Source organism: Chiloscyllium plagiosum, unplaced genomic scaffold (genome assembly GCF_037043375.1).
Source record: "Chiloscyllium plagiosum isolate Xiang-an unplaced genomic scaffold, Cpla_swu_hap1 HiC_scaffold_7, whole genome shotgun sequence".
Taxonomy (NCBI): Eukaryota; Metazoa; Chordata; class Chondrichthyes; order Orectolobiformes; family Hemiscylliidae; genus Chiloscyllium; species Chiloscyllium plagiosum.
The window spans coordinates 84255467-84278034 of NW_028270145.1; the positions used below are offsets into that span (position 1 = coordinate 84255467).

At 39.5% G+C, this 22568-nt stretch overlaps 1 protein-coding gene across 1 annotated transcript in view; it reads right to left on the reverse strand.

Annotated features, from left to right (window-relative positions):
• Positions 1-22568, reverse strand: part of LOC122551725 (low-density lipoprotein receptor-related protein 1-like) — a 1910187-nt gene that overhangs the window by 549486 nt on the left and 1338133 nt on the right. Inside the window, exon 32 of the mRNA XM_043694091.2 lies at positions 18884-19033. Within this exon, the coding sequence (XP_043550026.2) occupies positions 18884-19033 (150 nt within the window). The remainder of the gene's footprint in view (positions 1-18883; positions 19034-22568) is intronic.

The window sequence follows — 22568 nt, forward strand, 5'->3', positions numbered from 1 at the left end:
CACTTGAATTTGTGATTACCTGACTATGCAAGATAAGGAATGGAGCGAGTTTTTTTTTAAGAACCTGGATTACAAAGAGTTTCAGGTAACAAGTCATTCATCTTATAATAGACTTTTAAGATTACATTGTTACCAAACACGCCCACTTTTCTTCAATAACAGCTAAAAAATACAAAGGATCTAAAAATTCGACCAAGTTTGTCTCTGAACTTTCAGGCAATCTAGCAAAATGCCAGAATATATTTGTACACATCTACATGTTTCTATAGAAACTTAAGATCGTACTTTATCTTCTGATCTTCCATCCCATTGCTTAGCAGGCAGTCAGTTCTTTATAAGAGTTCACTGAGAGGTTTTAGACATTCATTTCTAATCTATGTTATTAACAGCCACTAATCTCCAGTTTTACTTCAGCTGCTCAATTTTGTCATCCTGTCATTCTGTGATCAAAGCTTTAGATGAATAGTCACCTTAGATGTGAATTATTCATGTTTTTTAGGACTGTTAAGATGGGAATTAGTATTCCACACAATCAATTTTTCTCTTATTATGAGTGGATTATTACTGCAAATCTCTCATTCGTAAAACAAACTTTCAGCTTCTTATAAAGGGAATTGTGAATGGAAGTGACTCTGTCTTCTGAAGCAGTCAAGGGGGAAGTGAAGCAACCTGCCCCAAATTGCCAAAGTTGCTTCTGTCGCGACACTACGGATTTCATACAAATACTCAGCACTCACCGACCAGTCGAACTGGGAACATTCATCATCACAATGGATGTTAAAGCACTCTACACCAGCATCCCCCACAATGGTGGCATCGCTGCAACAGCTCAGTTCTCAACACCAACAACTGCCAATCACCAGACACCATCCTACAACTCATCCGCTTTATCCTCGATCACAATGTCTTCACCTTTGACAACCAGTTCTTCATCCAGACACATGGAACAGCCATGGGGACCAGATTTGCACGCCAATATGCCAATATCTTCATGCACAGGCTTGAACTACTTCTCTACGCAGGATCTCCAACCAACATTATACACCAGGTACATTGACAACAATTTCTTCCTCTGGACCCAAAGCGAGGAGTCATTGATAAAACTACACAGTGATATCAACAAGTTTCATCCCACCATCAAATTCACCATGGACTACTCTCGACTACTTGTCTCATTCTTGGACACATGCATCTCCATCAAGGATGGACACCTCACTCTACCACAAACCCACAGACAACCTCACAATACTACACTTCTCCAGCTTCCACCCAAAACATATTAAAACAGCCATCCCCTATGGACAAGCCCTACACGTACACCGGATCTGCTCAGATGAGGAGGAACATGATGGGCACCTGGAAGTACTCAGGGATGCCCTCACAAGAATGGGGTACAATGCTCAACTCATCGACCGCCAATTCCGATGTGCTATAGCAAGGAGCCATAATGACCTCCTCAGGAGACAGACATGTGCTGCAACCGACAGGGTACCCTTCGTTGTTCAGTACTTCCCAGGAGCTGAAAAACTACACCATGCTCTTCGTGACCTGCACACATTATCAATGAGGATGAGCACCTCGCCAAGACCTTCCTCACACCTCCACTGCTTGCCTTTAAACAACCGCCAAACCTCAAACAAATCATTGTTTGTAGCAAACTGCCCGGCTCTCAGGCCAACTCCATACAACCCTGTCACGGTAGGTGCTGCAACTCGTGTCAGAGTGTGGACATGGATTCTACCATTACACGTGGGGACACCTCTCACCTTGTACGTGGCTCAGCCAACATTGTCTATCTTATACTTTGCACACAAGGATGCCCAGAGGCATGGTACATTGGGGAAACCGAGCAAAGGCTACGGCAACAGATGAATGGGCACCACACAACAATCAACAGACAGGAGTGTTCCTTCCCATTGGGGAACACTTCAGCGGTCCAGGATATTCGACCTTGGACCTTCGGGTGACCATCATCCAAGGCGGACTTCAGGACAGGCAGGAGCGAAAAGTGGCCGAACAGAGGCCAATAGCTAAGTTCCATACCCATAGGGAGGGCCTCAACTGGAACCTTGGGTTCATGTCACACTACAGGTGACCACCATTGCACTATGCACACACGCACACATATACACATATGTTTGTGGGATGAATTTGTACTTGCAGAGTGACATTGTACTTTGCTCAAAAACTGTATGAATTCATGTAAAACTCTGTTATCTCACTTTTTAGATTAGAATCAGTCTAAACATCATTGCACAGTCAGTGAACACAGGGGGCTAACACCTTCAACATATTGTCTAACTAACGCCAATTATTACAGTTAACCTGAGAATGCAACTTTAAAAAAAGTTTCGTGATTTACACATGAAAGAAGTGAAACTATCATGGTATTTGAACAGATGAAAGACTCAACAGACAATCAAGGTATTTTTCAATGTATAATTTCAGTTACATCACACTGTAAACTTTTGCTATAAATTCTGTGTCTTAAAATTGTGTCCTCCACAACCACCTGATGAAGGAGCGGCGCTCCGAAAGCTAGTGCTTCCAATTAAATCTGTTAGACTATAATCTGATGTTGTGTGATTTTTAACTTTGTACACCTCAGTCCAACACTGGCATCTCCAAATCATCAAATTGATAGTCATTATTCTTCATGGTAAATTTGTAAGGGGTGCACAAGCTTTAAAGTAAATACTTGGATCCCACAGTGAACAAACAGGCAATTATATTTGGGATGTACTTCTTCTAAAGTTCTGTAGAAACAATTTATATTAACCCAAATAGCCAGAAAGTAACTCAAAGATGATTTTCCAACACATTTGGGCCCTTTAAGGAACTGGCTAAGTGAGATGTGGTGGCACCTCATATCTCCAAGGAGCCAACGTTACATTCTTTCCCCTCAAATAAACAAGAAATGTTAATTTCTTTGTTTCACAGTCAGTGTCCCCCCAAAACTAGCCCTAATTGCTATATTTTTCCAGTCATGCTTGAATGTTAAGCAAGCATGAGAAATTTCAGTTGATAAAAGGGAAGGCACATGTATCTACAGACATGTGAATGTCAATGTAGTCAGTCAAATCTGTACCTGATAATGACAATCAGCTGAAAGCAAAATTGGGGTTTCCACTCCTGCTCGTGCTGAATCTGATATATGCTGGTAGCAAAATAAAACATCTGTTCCTTCATTTGTGTAGTACAGAATTGTGTGCTGACTGACCTACAAAATAACACTTGTCAGTGGGAAGCATGCTCCTGTGGTGTAGAAGTTGCATGGAGAGGCAATTTTTCTTCCATTTAGAACACTGTTTCAATATTGCTTCTTTCCAGAAAATTGAGCTACGATAGCTGACAAAGATCAGATCAGAGTTCAGTTGAAATGAAATGCTTTAACACATTTCTCTCCACGAAGATCAAGTAACACCATGTTATCAGTACTGTGATATGGCATGGATTCCACAACAGACAGGCCTGTATATTTAATAGTTACATGATGTTAGTATAATGATACCTATTTCACCTTCAGTTGATCTCTGTGTCAACACAGTATTTTCAATCAGTCAGCTATGTATGCACAATCTACACTAACATCAGTAAACATGGAGCCCAGATTACATGCATAAGTCTGAAATATTGTAATATTATAAATACTGAATAAACACAGAGTCTTCTTAATAAACTTCAAATATCGCACTCAACAAATGTGTAATGCAGTCTAAAATACAATAAGCCACAAAGTAAATCATGCTAGGAGCAAGTGGGCACAGAAAGCTAATTGTCACAGCTAATAAGTGAACACTAGTGTATTGGAAGATCAATTTAAAGGATAATTTTAGGATACACAGGTGTGATTTCATGTCACAGTAACAACTGTTAGATGAAACAATCAATCAAGTTGTACATAGATACTGATTTAAAAATACAGAATGTGATTTGAGCAAAGCTAACAACTTGAGAGGCTTCTGGTGCTGATAATTGCTTCTAGCCTCATCAAGTACTTCAGAAAAACACTTCTGGACAAGAAGAATATATAGTAAAGCATTATACTCAGAGGACCTTGGGCTGTCCTCTCATTGGAGAGAGACAACTGGTCATGAGCTTAACATGCCGGTCACCATACCTCAAGTGAGGGTGAGATTGAGAAAGTGAAATTTTCATGGTGGCTTCAGCCAGCGTGGGAATGCCAAGCAGTGACCAAAGAATAGTGACAATAAGTTAAAGAATAGATCTTTAGAAGACAGTCTAGAGTTTGAAGCAATTAAAGCAGGTAAGCAATACCTACAATGGTTCAACTCTGGAACAATGTTTAGGACTATCAATAGGAACTGTACAATTTATTTTTCTTTTATTTGTTTCCCAGAATGTGAACATCATTGGCCAAGCCAGCAGTTATGGCCCATTCCTATTTGTTCAGAGGGTAATTAAAACTCAACCACATTGCTGTGCTTCTGGAGTTACATGTAGGTCAGACCAGGTAAGGACAGTAGATTTCCTTGCCTAAGTATGTGATGTTGGTTGTCTCACACCCCCAAATACTGTTCAGCATATTGCAAAGTTTACAAATTATCTTTTACCAGAGAACATTAGAATAAAATGTGAAAGAAATCTAAATGTCCAAAATAAAAACAATGCTCCTCAACAGCATGTGAACAAGAGCAAATCAAGGAAATCTACCAATGAAGCATCCAAAGTTCTGTCCACACTGTGCAAGCATGTCAACAAAGTTCAAGAGGTAACCACAATGTTATAGCTCACAGACCCCAGTCAGATAGTTCATGGCCAAACTAACACACCACCTGGGCACCATCAGAAAAGATAAGTCTTTACTTCCATCCAAGTGACAAATCTCAAAATGAGTAGATAATAAACACTATGTACCATTATATCCATCTTAAATGGAAATATTGATCTTCAGAATGGGATGGTTTATATTATTGGAACAGATGGATCAGCAATTACTGATTTACCATTACATATCATTCTAAATATTATCACGATCCACGAGGTGACAAATCCTTCTGCAACATTGAATCTATTTATCACCTGACTCATCTTTATCCAGACCAGTTTGATGATTGTCACATTTAAGATGACTTGCCAAAAGTTTTGGATAGCTATGTTAAATCTACATATTACTTTGAGGCCTTCATTACCTTCACAGGCAGATCTTATATTTGGAAGACAGATGCACACAATTCTTTCCAATGACAATCTCACCACCCAACCACATATTTTAGAATCCCTACAGTTTGGAAATAGGTCCTTTTGTCCATCAGGTCCACACCAACCCTCCAAAGAGTCTCCCACCCAAATCCATTACTCAATATTTACCCGTGACTAATGCACCTAACATACACATCCCTGAAGACTATGGGCAATTTAGCATGGCCAGTTCACTGAACCTGCACATCTTTGGATTGGGGAGGAAACCCATGGAGACATGAGGAAAATGTGCAAACTCCACACAGACAGTTGCCCGAGACTGGAATCAAACCCAGGTCCTGGCGCTGTGAGGCAGCAGTGCTAACCACTGAGCTAGCGTGCCACCTGTGACACATATGCATGACACATTCTTGGAAAAAAGGGAGAAAATGGTATAACTACATGATCAATGCACAGACAGTTATCTAAAACTGAAACAAAACAAAACATACATTGTTAAGATTTTCATATGAATACATGGATTCATGGAAGCATTCTGCAACACTGTGTCCAGCCACGTCATTATTAATGGCCAATGTGAAGAAATAAATGATATAGATAAACTGGATATTAGCAATCAACCATTACAGAGGAAGATTTCTTGGATACAGATGATATCATGTGGGATAACAACTACACACATCCATCCTCAATGACAGATATGGTTAGATCTGGTATGTCGTACTTCTACCAAGGCATTACCTGAATGTACAGGCTTAACAAATCTATATAAATCCTTGCACGTGATTATCAAAAAAGTGTTCTTGCTCTTTAAAGGGAGAAGGGCTAATGTTCTGTTATGGCATAAATTGCAGTTAGACATACCTGTCCACTAGAACCTTTAGAATTGTTAGACAAGATCACAACATGTGATGCTCTAATATAAAGATATCTACCTGCACCTTCAATCATGCTCCCTGAGTCACAGAAACAGTGTAGTGTCTTCAGTCAGCTATAAGTGTGCAAATACAGTAATAGTAGTAAATATAGAAACCAGATTATGATTGTATTCTTGAATGTTATTGCATTATAAGTACTTGGTGTTGCTAATAAACTCCAAGATATTTCACTCAATAAGAATCCAGTCTTTGTAGTATTTATTATTTGGGCTCAGGTAGAGAAAAGCACAAAGTGATTCAGCCAGTACTCTCAAAAAAATCGACATGTCCTGAGAGCTTCCCTCTACCACAATCCCTTCAGATCCTTAAGTTAATAGGCTTTATTCCTTCAAAACGTTTAACAAAGACTGAGAGTTTCATTTTGGAAATGGAAGGGAAGTGGAGAGAGTTTTATAAGGGGCAGCTGATATCACCTGTTTTGCACCTGCACCTAGTCATAAACATTCCCTCTAACTCTTTCCACAAGCCATCTCTTGGCCCACTGATCCCTCAAGCTCTATTGGTTTCTTCTGGTGTTTGCTTCACTTAGGGGGAAATTATATGAATATGTGACTCAAGTAAACTTGGAGAAAATTATTTATATTTCCTATTAACTGCTACCTAACATGACATAAAGAGCTCAATGTGGGGTTAGTAGCTTAATGTGGTCCTTACTGTCATTTGCAGGAACATTTGCATTGTTAACATGAAAAAGACGCTGGGACTGTATTCAATAATTAGCACTAACATTTAGATGCAGAAATCACCCTTAAAATGGCATTTACATATTTTAATTAAATATGTTGTGTACCACATTATTCTTTGTGGAAATCACTCTGTACTGTTCTGATGCCAGATATCACAAAATAGAATTAGATACATATTAAAAATCACAGAAGACTTGGGAACTGAATTTTAATCATTTTGGAATATTTTCACTGGAACCTAAACTCAATCTGATCAGTTGCAGTTGCCAATATATCTTGCTTTTCCTTTTTCACAAAATTACAATTTATAGCGGAAATGCTACTAACCTTTTGTTATCCAATAGTTTTGAAATATGGATGAATTTGGCAAATCTTTGGTTTTATTTCCTAAAATGAAATTATTGTTCAATATTCAAAGGATTAACAGCATTGATCTACCAACAAAATGCAAGGTACTTCAGAAATATGATCCTAACGTGGATTAACCTGCTGGTGAGTTACTGCTTTTGGTATGTAGTCTTGTTGTGTGGACAGCATTCAAAAACTACCATTCAGTTAATGCAGTTCTGAATGCACTTTGTTCTGCTGAAGGAGTTAATCAGCCAAATGGAATGCCACAATGAAATTTCACAGACTGAAAGAGTTGTTTTTCTGGCAAAGAAAACAACCTGTTTTTGAAAAAGTAGGAAGGAATGCACAGTTGATTATTCCAACTTATTTCGAGCACCAAAGCAGAAGTTTGATTTCGTTGAGGAATATAAGCAAAATATTATTAGATTAGATTACCTACAGTATGGAAACAGGCCCTTCGGCCCAACCAGTCCACACCGACCCTCCAAAGAGTAACCCATCCAGACCCATTTCCCTCTGACTAATGCACCTAGCACTATGGGCAATTTAGCGTGGCCAATTCACCTGACCTACACATCTTTGGACTGTGGGAGGAAACCGGAGCACCCGGAGGAAACCTACGCAGATGCGGGGATAATGTGCAAACTCCACGCAAACACTTGCCCAAGGCTGGATTTGAACCTGGGACCCTGGTGCTGTGAGGCAGCAGTGCTAACCACTGAGCCACCGTGCTGCCCTTTGAGCCACCGTGCTGCCCTTGTTGCATACTTTTTTTCATTTGGCAGAAGTGAATTGTATTTCAATGTACAAAATATCACTTCAAGTGAAGCCATCACTTAGGAAACCATTCCAGATAATTCTTCGCATGAATTGAAATACAACAGCAACAAAACAAAATGTATGCCTTTTAGTAATCATATTGACTTATTTCTGGTTTCACTATACTTTATAATAATTAGATTCTTACTTTTTTGAGAAGCTAGTTGCATATTCTCCCCGATTCCAAAACTGACCTCAATGATTACAGATTACTAATTGATTGATTTGGATTTTTAAAACTAATTAGTACATTTGCAGACAACACAAAGATTGGGGGAGCTCCGGATAGTAAGGAGTATTGTCAAATGATACAGAAGGATACAAACAGGGTAAAGATTTGGATGGAGAAATGGCAAATGGAGTTTAATCCGGACAATTGGAAGGTGATGTACTTTGGCAGATCTAATGCAGGAGTGAAATACATAGAAAATGGTAGAACCCATAGAGATATCAACATACAGAGGGATCTAGGTGCACAGTTCCACATTTCCCTAAAAATGTCGTCATAAGTGTATAAGGGGGTCAAGAAGGCACATTACGTGCTTGCCTTCATCATTCAGGGCACTGAATATAAAAACTGGCAAGTCATATTGCAGCTGCACAGAAATTTATTTCAGCCTCATATTTGGAATATTGCATATGGTTCTGGTTGCCACACTACCAGAAGGATGTAGAGGCTTTGAAGAGAGTATATAAATGGTTTACCATATGTTGCCCGGTTTAGAGAGCATTAGCTATGAAGAGAGATTGGATAAACTTGGTTTGTTTTCACTTGAGTATCGAAGAATGAGGGGCGACTTGGTAGACTTGATAGGTGACGTGAGGGCTGGCAGAGTGGCTCAGTGGTTAGCACTGCTGCCTCACAGTGCCAGGAACCTGGTCTTGATTCCATCCTCAGGTGACTGTCTGTATGGAGTTTGCACACTCTCCCTGCGTCTGTGTAGGATTCCTCCCACAGAGCAGACATGTGCAGGTTAGATGGACAGGCCATGCTAAATTGCCCATTGTGTCCAGGAATGTTTGGATTAGCTATGGGAAAGACAGGATCACAGGAATAGGGTAGGGGTTTGTTCTGGGGGGGATGTTCTTTGGAGGGTCAGTATGGATTCGATTGGCTGAATGGACTGTTTCCAGAAGGTTTATAGAATTATGAGAGGCTTGGATAGAATGGATAGTCAGAGTCTTTTTACCTGGGTAGAAATGATCATTACTAGGGGATAAAGATTTAAAGTAAAAGGGATTAAGTTTAAAGAAGATATGAGAGGCAAGTGTTATACACAGAGAGTGGCAGGTGCCTAGAATATGCTGCCAGAGGTGGTGGTGGACATGGATACAATAGCAACCTTTAAGAGGCATCTTGTAGATATGTGAATAAGCAAGTAATAGAGGCTTAGGCGCAAAAGATTTTTAGCTTAGAAAGGGATCATGCGTTGGTGCAGTCTTGGTGGACTGAAGGTCCAGTTCCTCTCTTACACTGCTATTTGTTCTTTGAAGTGGTTAACTGGAATTACAACTTTTGTAAAAAGTAACGTGGCAGCTTTTGAAAGGAGTGAACTTCCATAATGCAACAAATACAGATGTAATAAAAATCCAGTCAAACTGGACCGGAATATGAGTTGTCCAGAAAATAGGGGTCAGAGTATAAAGGACTGAAAATATACAACTGTAGATTGTTCATCTCTAGTAATCAAAGATGGTGACATTCAAAAATTAGCACAAGCACAGATCTGCTTTTCATTATTTTTCTCATTGAAAAGTATGAACTCTGCTGCTCTTCAGTGTTTTAGGTTATGTTTTTTTCCATTTACATTCTCCAGCTGCACACTCTCATCAAATCTCTACAACATAATGTCTTTCTAAACGATCAAGGGTTATGTTTCACCTGATTGATAAGTTGTGTGAAAAAGTGACTTAAAGTTTTCAATGTCAAATACTTAGTTTGCTAAATTATAGAATTAAGGAATATTGAGTCTGTTTGAATATTGAGTGCAAAATTGTATTTAGAAGAATGCAATGTGGCAATATTGCTCTGAGGCTATGGCAAAAGAAATTTTTTTTTGAGTAATCTGAATTAGTTGTTGACAAATTCAATTAACTGTAAAATCAACAAGATGTCATAAAGAATGAGTAGATTGTGTTGACCTGGGAGAAGGAGAAGTGGGCTTGAAATAGTGTGAGGCAAGAATAAGTTAAATACAAGCAAAATACTCTGGATGGAAATCTGAAATCAACACAGTGAATGCTGGAGAAACTCAATAGGTTTGGCAGTATCTATGGAGAGAGAAACAAATAATGTTTCTAGCCCAATATAACTACTTCAGAATGAAAATCTTGAACTCACCTTGTGCAGGTTAAAACTAGCCTTCACCTTTTCAAAGTATTTGAATTCTGACAGAGGAAGAGTTGGAAATGGATGGGGTAGAGTACTTGCCTTGCAAGGTTGCCTATGACTCACCAAAATGCCAGATCCCACCAATTGAACACATAACTCATCACATTGCTCAATTTACCAAAATGCTATCACTCACTTATAAACAATCTCCAATAATCAGGTGGAGTACCTCACACACAGATGCTTCACACCCACCAACAATGGAATGGTGCTGTGCAGCACTGAACTGCTGCTGTCCCTCAGCTTTCTCTCTTTGTTGTTAGTCATGTCTCCAATCTATGAATGAGGTGCCAGATGTCTGGGGAGTGGTTAGTATTGTGCCTTCATCTATCATGTCAGTTTTTGTTCTCAAAACAAATCTCCACTGGATTTGTTGAACACAATTCTACAATCAAAAACTACTTTTATTTTCAAACTGTCCATTACCATGTCCCTCATAACTGATTCTAGCATTTTCCCTTGTGTTATTGTTATTCTCTAAAATTGTTAACAGCAGCATCAAGGCTTATATTTTGTAAATCATTACTAATATTTTATCCCAGGACCAGATCACATTTCTCTGGTTTGTGTCTCTCTTACTATTTTCTCAACTGTCTAGCAGGCCACATTTAACACAAGGCATGATTGAAAATATAGGCTTAAATGAGAACTGCAGATGCTGGAGGTTAGAGTTGAGAGTGTGGTGCTGGAAAAGCACAGCAGGTCAGGCAGCATCCGAGGAGCAGAGATGTAAAACGTTTAAACATACTCTTTCTGGACAGTGAAAATTCTCTGTGGACCATCCAACTTCCTCGTGCTCCTATTTCTTATGTTCTTAACATTTGAAAGTCTTCTCTGTCTGCTATTTTAAGAGACTTTAAACAAGATAATGCCTGTATTAAATCAGGAGAGTGGCAAAATAATAACTCAAACACAGATGGGCTTGCAAAAGGGCCTGACAAGGTAAACGCTCAGACTCATTTTCACTGGTTGAGTAATCTAAAACACAGGAGAGCAACAGGTGGTAGGTTGAGGGGTTGATGATTTAGGACTGAGATAAGGATAAAATCCTTCATTGAACCACGTGTGAACCTTTGGAACTCTCTACCTCAGAGGGTTGTCGATACATCTTTATTTAATACATTTAATGCTGGCATTAAAAAAATGTTTTGTCCCTCAGGAAATAAAGGGGTGAGGAGCACAAGTCAGAGATAATTGCAAAATAATACAGTAGACCAACAGGTCATATGATTGATTTCTGCTTCATTTTCCTTGTTTTCTTATTTTGATCATTGAAAACTTTGTGAGCTACTTTAAGAACTTCTGAAAAACTTGGTAAAATTTGTTTTGAACAACTGATGATTGAGATTGTAATTTCTTCAAAAATTAAAAAAATAGCAAGGCATATTGATATTGCGTGTCAGGAACTATTTGTAATGGGAAGCTGTACATAGGGAGGCATTGAGGTTATGAGGGGCTATGAGATGTTATTGACTAGGCCAGACTACTCTGAACATTTCAAGAAGTTAGCCCAGATCCTAACCTAGCGAGTTGGTTCAAGCAGGTGTAGAGTGGTTATTCCAGGACAAATGCCACTGGTCAAACCACTTATTTTAAAACAAAACAGAATTTATTTACAAGAATACTGAATGAATCACCAACAACAGAATACCAAATAACTTAACCTCTCTGAAAACTCAACAGATCATCCCAACTTAACGATGCTGTTCCACATAATTGCAACAACACCCATAAACACCACTTGGCAAAACAGGTAAAATCAAACGCAGGTTCTTACAGGGTAGATGTTAGAGAGAGAGTACCAGCCTGGACCTGCTGCTTTGGGTCTAGCAGCTTTATCCCTACTACTGCTAAAAAACAAACTCAAACCAAAGGAGCTGAGCTGGGAGAACTAGCCACTCCCCTTTCACTGTATAATGTGTTTATATTTTAAACTTGAAAGCCTTCTGCCTGAGGCAGTATCTGTTATCTATTATCAAATTGGCCCTAAAACCCTTCAACCCCAGATTTTTCAGAGTCTGTATCATTTACAATCTCTCTGGAAAAAAAAGCCAATGACAGCATTACCTTGTTAAAGGAGCAGCTTTGACACAGAGATACATATAAGAACATAATTGATGTGGGGTATGGAGGCAATAGGGGGTGGGTATAGTAATATAGGTTGGCAATGGAGGCATGGGAGCCACAGAAGCATAGAATGATATTAACAGTATTAAGGAATGGGGTAAGTACAGGATATTAGGGGAGTTGATATGGATAGGGTAGGTGTAGGACAGGGAGTGTGTCTACTTGCTCCTTCTGTCTGCTAGAAGGAGACATTGTGTAATATATTTTTCCAGTACACTTGACCACACTGCGATCCCAACTGTCAATCCGAATTTGGTAGTCAGCATCATTACTTACATTCCCATGATCACGTACCAGGTTTAAAATTTAAGCAAAGCTCTTAACTGCCAATCAGTATTCACAGGTGCATACTCTACAGCAATGCCTCTTTTTTTTTATCAGTACTCAAGTTATGTACTGGTCTTTCTGCTATAACATCTCATCAATGTGAATTTGCTGTCATGCGAATGATGAGTTGGTAATGTTGTTTCTAAAGTGCGAACTTTCAAAAGGTGTGTTGGCTATAACATGATTACATTACCAACACTATAAGCATTATTTCTAAAGCGCGATTTTTCTACAACGCATTATAAAAGAATGGACTTTATTACCAAGCTACGACTCGTTTCAGCATGAAAATTAGAAGTTGCTATTAATTTTTAGTTGGTAGATTGCAGAAGTGTTATTTGACTCTGTTGAGAGAATTGCCCAGGACCTCTGAAGATAGGATTCTGGGTAATCCAAGATGGAGGATGGGAAAAATTTCTGGCTGCAACAGCTGCTCCCTTTTGAGGTATTTTAGATGCTGGAGGTGATTTCCTCGAATTGCAGGAGCAGCAATTACTGTTTTATATGCTGTTGCATTGTTTTGGAACTTTGGAAAAAAAGGTCAAAACAACAGCAGTTGTAAAAGGGAGAAGAACAGCCAAAGGAAGCACATGGTGAGGTCAGTGACATTGCCTTTGCTGTTTGAATCCATGTATCGCTGGACATCGGAGTACGTCTGGGAAAATTAACAAACAATGAAATTCACAACTAATCTTGGAGGAACTGTTGGGCGAAGTTTACAGCACAGAATCAGATAAGTTAATTCTTGTTATAAGTGTGACCGACAGATAATCTGCAGTAGTGAGTAGCGTGGGTTCTTTCTTGATTATATGTTTTTGGAGATATGTCTCTTGATGAAACTTAAAATATAAGACATAACTATTAATTTAGCCTGGGGCAGTGTTTGGAGAGGAATAAGACAGTGTTAATTTCTGGGTCTGTAGATTGTGAAGGAGCAAAAATGGCCTTTAAATGTGATATGTACTTCTGTTAGATGTGGGAATTTAAAGAGAGTTTAAGGGTTACTGCGGATTATATCTGCAATAAATGCTGTTGGCTGCGAATCTTATCAGATCGAATGGATCTGTTGGAGAGACAGTTCGAAGCAATGAGGAATTTGCAACAGCAACTGTATGTGATGAATGGCAGTTATAGGAAGGGGGGGAAAGTCTCAGATACAGTCACATAGATGGGTTAACTCCAGGAAAGGTAAGAGAGGTGGGCAGCTTCTGCGGGAGTCTTTTGTGGACATACACATTTCAAACAAGTATGCTGTTTTGAAAAATGTAGGGGTGATGGATTCTCAGGGGAACGTAGCACAAATAGCTAAGTTTCTGGTATTGAGACTGGCTCCAGTGCAACGAGAGGTACGTTGGGTTCCAAGAGATCAATTGTGTTAGGGGATTCTGTAGTCCGAGGTATAGTCAGACATTTCTGTAGCCAGCAGCGAAAAAGCAGAATGCTGTGTTGCTTCCCTGGTGCCAGGATAAAGGATGTCTCAGAGAGGGTGCAGAATGTTCTCACGGGGGAGAGGGGCCAGCAAGAGGTCATTGTCCACTTTGGAACCAATGACATAGGAAGGGAAAAGGTTGAGAGTCTGAAGGGAGATTAGAAAGCGTTAGGCAGGAATTTAAAAAGGAGGTTCTCGTGAGTAGTAATATCAGGAATACTCCTGGTGCTACGTGCTAGTGAGGGCATGAATAGGAGAATAGAGCAGATGAATGCATGGCGGAGGAGCTGGTGTATGGGAGAAGGATTCATCTTTTTGGATCATTGGAATCTCTTTTGGGGTAGAAGTGACCTGTACAAGAAGGACGGATTGCACCTAAATTGGAAGGGAACAAATATACTGGCAGGGAAATTTGCTTGAGCTGCTCAGGAGGATATAAACTAGTAAGGTGGGGTTGGGGGTTAGACACAGAGAGACAGTGAGAAAAGAGATCAATCTGAGACTGATACAGTTGAGAACAGAAGTGAGTCAAACACTCAGGGCAGGTAAGGACAAGGTAGGACAAATAAATTAAACTGCATTTATTTCAAACCACTATTAGAATATTGCATTTATTTCAAAGCATGGGGCCTAACAGGGAAGGCAGATGAACTCAGGGCATGGTTAGGAACATGGGACTGAGATATCATAGCAATGACAGAAACATGGCTCAGGGATGGGCAGGGCTGGCAGATTAATGTTCCAGGATACGAATGCTACAGGAAGGATAGAAAGGGAGGCAAGAGACGAGGGGGAGTGGCATTTTTGATAAGGGATAGCATTACAGCAATGCTGAGGGAGGATATTCCTGGAAATACATCCAGGGAAGTTATTTGGGTGAAGCTGAGAAATAAGAAAGGGATGATCACCTTATTAGGTTTGTATTATAGACCACCTAATAGTCAGAGGGAAATTGAGAAACAAATTTATAAGGAGATCTTAGCTATCTGTAAGAATAATAGGGTAGTTATGGTAGGGGATTTTAACTTTCCAACATAGACTGGGATTGTCATAGTGTTAAGGGTTTAGCTGGAGAGGAATTTGTTAAGTGTGTACAAGAAAATTTTCTGATTCAGTATGTGGATGTGCCTACTAGAGAAGGTGCAAAACGTGACCTACTCTTGGGAAATAAGGCAGGGCAGGAGACTGAGGTGTCAGTGGGGGAGCACTTTAGGGCCAGTGATCATAATTCTATTAGTTTCAAAATAGTGATGGAAAAGGATAGACCAGATCTAAAAGTTGAAGTTCTAAATTGGAGAAAGGCCAATTTTGACGGTATTAGGCAAGAACTTTTGAAAGCTAATGGGGGGCAGATGTTTGCAGGTAAAGGTACGGCTGAAAAATAGGAAGCATTCAGAAAAGAGATAACGAGAATCCAGAGAAAGTATATTCCTGTTTGGGTGAAAGGAAAGGCTGGTCGGTATAGGGAATGCTGGATGACTAAAGAAATTGAGGGTTTGGTTAAGAAAAAGAAGGCAGCATATGTAAGGTACAGACAGAATAGATCAAGTGAATCCTCAGAAGAGTATAAAGGCAGTAGGAATATACTTAAGAGGGAAATCAGGATGGCAAAAAGGAGGCATGAGATAGCATTGGCAAATAGAGTTAGGGAGAATCCAAAGGGTTTTTACAAATACTTTAAGGACAAAAGGGTAACTAGGGAGAAAATAAGGCCCTTCAAAGATCAGCAAGGTGGCCTTTGTGTGTAGTCGCAGAAAATGGGAGAGTTATTAAACAAATATTTTGCATCAGTATTTACTGTGGAAAAGGATGTGGAAGATATAGACTGTGGGGAAATAGATGGTGACACCTTGCAAAATGTCCATATTACAGAGGAGGAAGTGCTGGGATGTCTTGAAACGGGTAAAAGTGGATAGATCCCAAGGACCTGATCAGGTGTACCCTAGATAGAACTCTGTGGGAAGCTAGAGAAGTGATTGCTGGGCCTCTTGCTGAAATATTTGTATCATCGATAGTCACAGGTGAGGTGCCGGGAGACTGGAAGTTGGCTAACGTGGTGCCATTGTTTAAGAAGGGTGGTAAGGACAAGCCAGGGAACTATAAACCAGTGAGCCTGACGTCGGTGGTGGGCAAGTTGTTGGAGGGAATCCTGAGGGACAGGATGTATATGTATTTGGAAAGGCAACGACTGATTAGTGATAAGCAACATGGCTTTGTGCATGGGAAATCATGTCTCACAACCTTGATTGAGTTTTTTGAGGAAGTAACAAAGAGGATTGATGAGGGCAGAGTGGTAGATGTGATCTATATGGACTTCAGTAAGGCGTTCAACAAGGTTCTTCGTGGGAGACTGCATAAGAGGTACAGTTAGTAAGTTTGCAGATGACACCAAAATTGGAATTGTAGTGGACAGCGAAGAAGGTTACCTCAGGTTACAACAAGATCTTGACCAGATGGGCCAATGGGCTGAGAAGTGGCAGATGGAGTTTAATTCAGATAAATGCGAGTTGCTGCACTTTGGGAAAGCAAATCTTAGCAGGACTTATACACTTAATGGTAAGGTCCTAGAGAGTGTTGCTGAACAAAGAGACCTTGGAGTACAAGTTCATAGCTCCTTGAAAGTGGAGTCGCAGGTAGATAGGAGAGTGAAGAAGGCATTTGGTATGCTTTCCTTTATTGGTCAGAGTATTGAGTACAGGAGTTTGGAGGTCATGTTGCGGCTGTACAGGACATTGATTAGGCCACTATTGGAATATTGCATGCAATTCTGGTCTCCTTCCTATTGGAAAGATGTTGTGAAACTCGAAAGTGTTCAGAAAAGATTTACAAGGATGTTGCCATGGTTGGAGGATCTGAGCTATAGGGAGAGGCTGAACAGGCTGGGGATGTTTTCCCTGGAGTGTCGAAGGCTGAGGGGTGACCTGACAGAGGTTTACAAAAGTGTGAGGGGCATGGATAGGGTAAATAGAGAAAGTCTTTTCTCTGGGATTAGGGAGTCCAGAACTAGAGGGCATAGGTTCGGGTGAGAGGGGAAAGATATAAAAGAGACTTAAGTGGCAACTTTTTCTCACAGAGGGTGGTACGTGTATGGAATGAGATACCAGAGGAAGTGGTGGAGGCTGGTACAATTGCAACATTTAAGAGGCATTTGGATGGGTATATGAATAGGAAGAGTTTGGAAGGATATGGGCCAGGTGCTGGCAGGTGGGACGAGATTGGATTGGGATATCTGGTCGGCATGGATGGGTTGGACTGAAGGGTCTGTTTCCATTCTGTGCTTCTCCATGACTCTGAATGTATGTATGGTTGGAGCTAGCACTCCAAGCATAACTGTGACCTAGAAATTTGGTGCCACAGATTCTGAGGCAGCAATGGTTGTTGTGGGACTTAGACTTAGTCCCAACTCCAAGGATCCCATATAATCTGTTTTTGTTAATGCTAGTGAGTCCTAATAACCGGTTCTTGGAGGTCTGATTCCTGCTGCAAAAAAAAGGTCCAGAAAAGACAGTTTGAAAATAAACCTTAAAGTTTAAATCTTCACAACACGCTTGGCCTCACAACCTGCTTAGCAATTGAAGTCTAACCACTCTCCACAGAACAACTCTTGTCCCCTTACCCCCAAACCACCTCCCTTAGCTCAGATTTTAATGTTGGAGTCTTGTGAATTCTCGGACATTAAAATTGAGAAGAGGTTTGTGAAGACAAATATTGGCCATAAATAAATGAATAAATGCAGAAGAGGGAGTGAAAGAAATGTATTTAAACATATTTGTAAGGCTCTGGATTAGAGTGGTGCTGGAAAAGCACAGCAGTTCAGACAGCATCCGAGGAGCAGGGAAATCGACATTTCAGGCAAAAGCCCTTCATCAGGAAAGAGACAGAGAGCCTGAAGGGTGGAGAGATAAATTCTTCAGGCTACCACTCTAATCCAGAATCTGGTTTCCAGCATCTGCAGTCATTGTTTTTACATATTTGTAAGGCTGTCACATTCACTATAAGGTTCAAAGCTGAGGGAGAAACTGTTAATATCCAGAATTTGGTTGAATGGGGCATGGAAAAGAAGGGTACGTAAATGTGATATAGGCTATGTCCTCAATATGGAGGGTAACTTTCAACTTAGACTGGTTAAGCCATATAGCTGAAAATGTGTTGCTGGAAAAGCGCAGCAGGTCAGGCAGCATCCAAGGAGCAGGAGAATCGACGTTTCGGGCATGAGCCCTTCTTCAGTTCTTCATTCCTGCAGAAGGGCTCATGCCTGAAACGTCGATTCTCCTGCTCATTGGACGCTGCCTGACCTGCTGCGCTTTTCCAGCAACACATTTTCAGCTCTGATCTCCAGCATCTACAGTCCTCACTTTCTCCTCTAAGCCATATAGCTGTTTGCATGTTGTAAGCTTTGAAAGCAAAGAGTACTCTTTCAGTGGTGCTAAAAGACAAGAATATGCTTCAGTCAATACAATACCAACAAAACTCTATGGAAATCTGTCCAACTAAGAAATGTATTTGGCAATAATCTATAGGGGTAAAATTCCTTCTGTTGATAATTATTTGTCAGTATGCTGCTGAAACTATCAACAAGAAGAATTATTGCCACCAAATTAGCCAGTGGCAGAGGCCAACAATATTCTTGTTGTGATATTTGCATACTTACCCATAATAGCCAGGGCGGTTGCTTTGGTTAAGTATTGTGCCATCGAACCGATCACTTCTAAATTACCGCCTTCCAGGTTACATCTGCTTATGATTCCAGTTCCAGAATTAATCCAGTATAGTTTATTTTCAGCATAATCAATTGAAAGACCTGTAAGTAAAAGCAATGTTTTAAATTATACGCATAATTTAGCTGAAACAATGTTTAAAGACATAGTTGTAGTTTTTAAAAAATGCACGCAAAATGCTTGGTCCATATCTTAGTTAAAAATTCAAAAATAAATCACTCGACTTACTTCAAAACACAGTACTGTAAATTACCACTGTCACTATTTGCCTGTAACAAAACCAAAAGTAACTTTAAAACTTTTGGAGATGCCAGTGTTGGACTGGGGTATACAAAGTTAAAAATCACACAACACCAGGTTATAGTCCAGCAGGTTTATTTGGAAGCACTAGTTTTTGAAACACTGCTCCTTTATCCTGCTCTTATGGAGCAGGACCACAAGACACAGAATTGATAGCAAAAGGTTACAGTGTCATGCAACTGAAATGATATACTGAACAAACCTAGATTGCTGTAAAGTCTTTTATCTTTTAGAATGGGTTTCAGAGTTCTGAGATGCCACTTTTTTTTTAATAAAACTTTAATTTATCTCGAAAATGTGACTTTAGATTAGATTATTTACAGTGTGGAAACAGGCTATTTTGCCCAACCCTCCGAAGATTAACCCACCCAGCCCCATTCCCCTACCCTATATTTACCCCTGACTGATGCACCTGACACTATGGGCAAGTTAGCATGGTCAATTCACCTGACCTGTACATATTTGGACTGTGGGATGAAGCCAGAGCACATGGAGGAAACCCCAGCAGACACGGGGAGAATGTACAAACTTCACACAGGCACTCACCCAAGATGGGAATCGAACTCAGGTCCCTGGCGTTGTGAGGCAATAGTGCTAACCACTGAGACACCAAAACCTGTAACCCATTCTAAAAGATGATAGACCTAACAGCAGTCCAGGTTTGATCAATATATCATTTCAGTTGCATGATGCTGTAATCTTTTGCTATTAATTCTGGTCTTATGTTCCTGCTCCACAGCTACCTGATGAAGGAGCAGTGCTCTGAAAGTTAGTGCTTGCAAATAAACCTGTTACACTCTAACCTGGTGTTGTGTGGTTTTTAACTTAAAACTTTTGGGGCAGTTTAAGTAAATATACCTTAAAAATTCAAAAATGAATTTGCGGCCAAAGAACAAATACCTTGCCATATTTTCTGAGGGTCAAAATTCTATCTGAATCCCCAAAAGAGAAATATGTGTGTGGATGATACTTATAGGTTGCAAACAGACATGTTAATTCATCACACTCAAATTCAGTTTTGATGGAAGATTATCAAGCTGAAACATCTACTCTCTTTTACTCTTTTCACAGTTAGTGTCTGAATTATTGTGCATTTCTAGCATTTTCAGTTTCCACTTTAGCTTGCTGCCATTAATAGATTTATGCCCTGCATTTGAAATTTGCTGTTTTATAAGAAGTCTGAAATTTTGCTGTGGACTAGTTGTCAATTAAAGTTCAAACAGTTCCCAAAATCCTCCTTTTCATTATTCTGATTGAAATGCTAACTGCTTATGGAAATACACAGTATAATACAAAACAATACAGGACAGGAACAGGCCCTTCAGCCCACCAAGACTGTGCCCATCCGTAATCATTATTTAGACCTGCTGCTTATTGCCCATGTGCAATATCTATCTCTCTGTTTGCCTCCTGTTCATGTGTTTATGAAGATATGTCTTAAACATTGTTAACATGCTTGCTTCCACAATTAATGCTTCCTCCAAATTAATGGAAATATGAATCAGTAAGAAAGTTAAGCATTCATACAAACAGCATGTAAATTACGCCACTGGAAATATTGCCTTCAGTGTTGGGCTTATAAAGACAGAACATAGTTTGTTTGGTGTAACATAATATGTTGTAATATTACAAAGTACTATGTTTGGAACCTTAGAAGTCATATCATAAAAACATCTTTTCACCATACATCCCGTAAGTGTGAAATTTACAACCCACAGGGAATGTTTTAGCTACTTGTAAACATTTAACAGATGGCCTCAGGATGGAGAAGTAGGATTTCTGCAGGGTTTTTTCTTCTTGCCCACCAAAGTTATATCAGAAAAATGGACAAACACCATCACAACATCATAGAAAACTGGATCTGTGAAGTGTGACAAGATCACAATACATCTTGCTTGTCCCATTCCTCGTAGTCAGATGATAGTGATAATGAAGTTGCCGCTAATTCAGGCAATATATCTCAAACACTTGTCTACGAGACAACTAAAACATCAACATGGTAGCCTGAGTGTTGGACAGCCTTTAGAATTCTCAATTCAAAGTCATATTTTTTCTTCCAAAAACTGTTATACTTACAGTAAGAGTAACATTCATTTTTAAAACCAATCCTAAGAGATCATTTGAGTTCTGTCCCAAACGATATGACTGATGTTTCCCAATGAAACATTTAAATAATTTTGTGAAAGTATTCTATCATATCATATTTTCAACAACATATTATATTGTGTAAATATTTTTTCAGGAATCAAATTGAAACTACTACACTTAACTTCGATCTTAAGTGTAAAAAATATTGTAAATTCAACACATTCTTAAGAAGACACAATTTCTACAGCCATACATTTTACCAGCTACATTTTTTTGAAAAATGAAATCAATTGTGCTTAACATTTAATACCTTAAAGGTATATATTTGAAGAAAAGAATGCTTGCTTTCTCAGTCAGTGGTGGTGAACCTGTGCGGGCCAAGTCACTGAGTATCTTTAAGCCAGTGATCAATAGATTCTTGATAGTAAGGGGTTAAAAGGATAACGTGAAAAAGGCAGGAGAATAGGGTTGAGAAAGGTATCACACATTATCGACTGGTGGATCTGACTTGATGGGTTGAGTGGCTGAATTCTGTTCCTTTTTCTTAACAATCAAAATGTTAATGGTGCAAAGCAAAATCTTAATGATGCAAAGTTAGCTGGATGTTAATGGTTTGTGAACAACAAATGTCATTACTAATATGCAAATCAGCCAGCAATCGATGGCAAGGATGAGATAGCCCACAAATTGCAGATCACCACAGCTTGATGGCCAGTCTGTATCACACTACTGATGACTTCAAGAAAATGTCATTTTCTGCCTCATGTCCAGGTGATTTTCATGAAGTTGCAGCATTTGTGCAGAAATTGCACATGAATTGTGCTATGGGAAGTTAAATTGTTGAATTAAAAGCATAAGAACCATTTGAATGACATGATAATTGTCATTGATTGCTGCTTAATATTTATTTTCCAGAAGTGAAAACAAAAATTGTGACTTCTTCCTACTCCTCCAGATAGTGAATTCATTTGGATTGTTTTTCATACTTGTATTCAAGCATATATTGCTCTTACTGTACCTAATGACCTCAGACTTCCAGTAACTTTCTGAGCAAATATAATGTAGATAAATATGAGGCTATCTAATTTGGTAGCAAAACTGGAAGGTAGGCTGTTAACTGAATAGCGATAGATTGGGAAAGGAAATGTGCAAGGGGACTTGGGTGTCCTTGTACTCCAGTTGCTGAAAGTAAGCATAGAAGTAGAGCAGCAATGAGGTTATGTTGGCCTT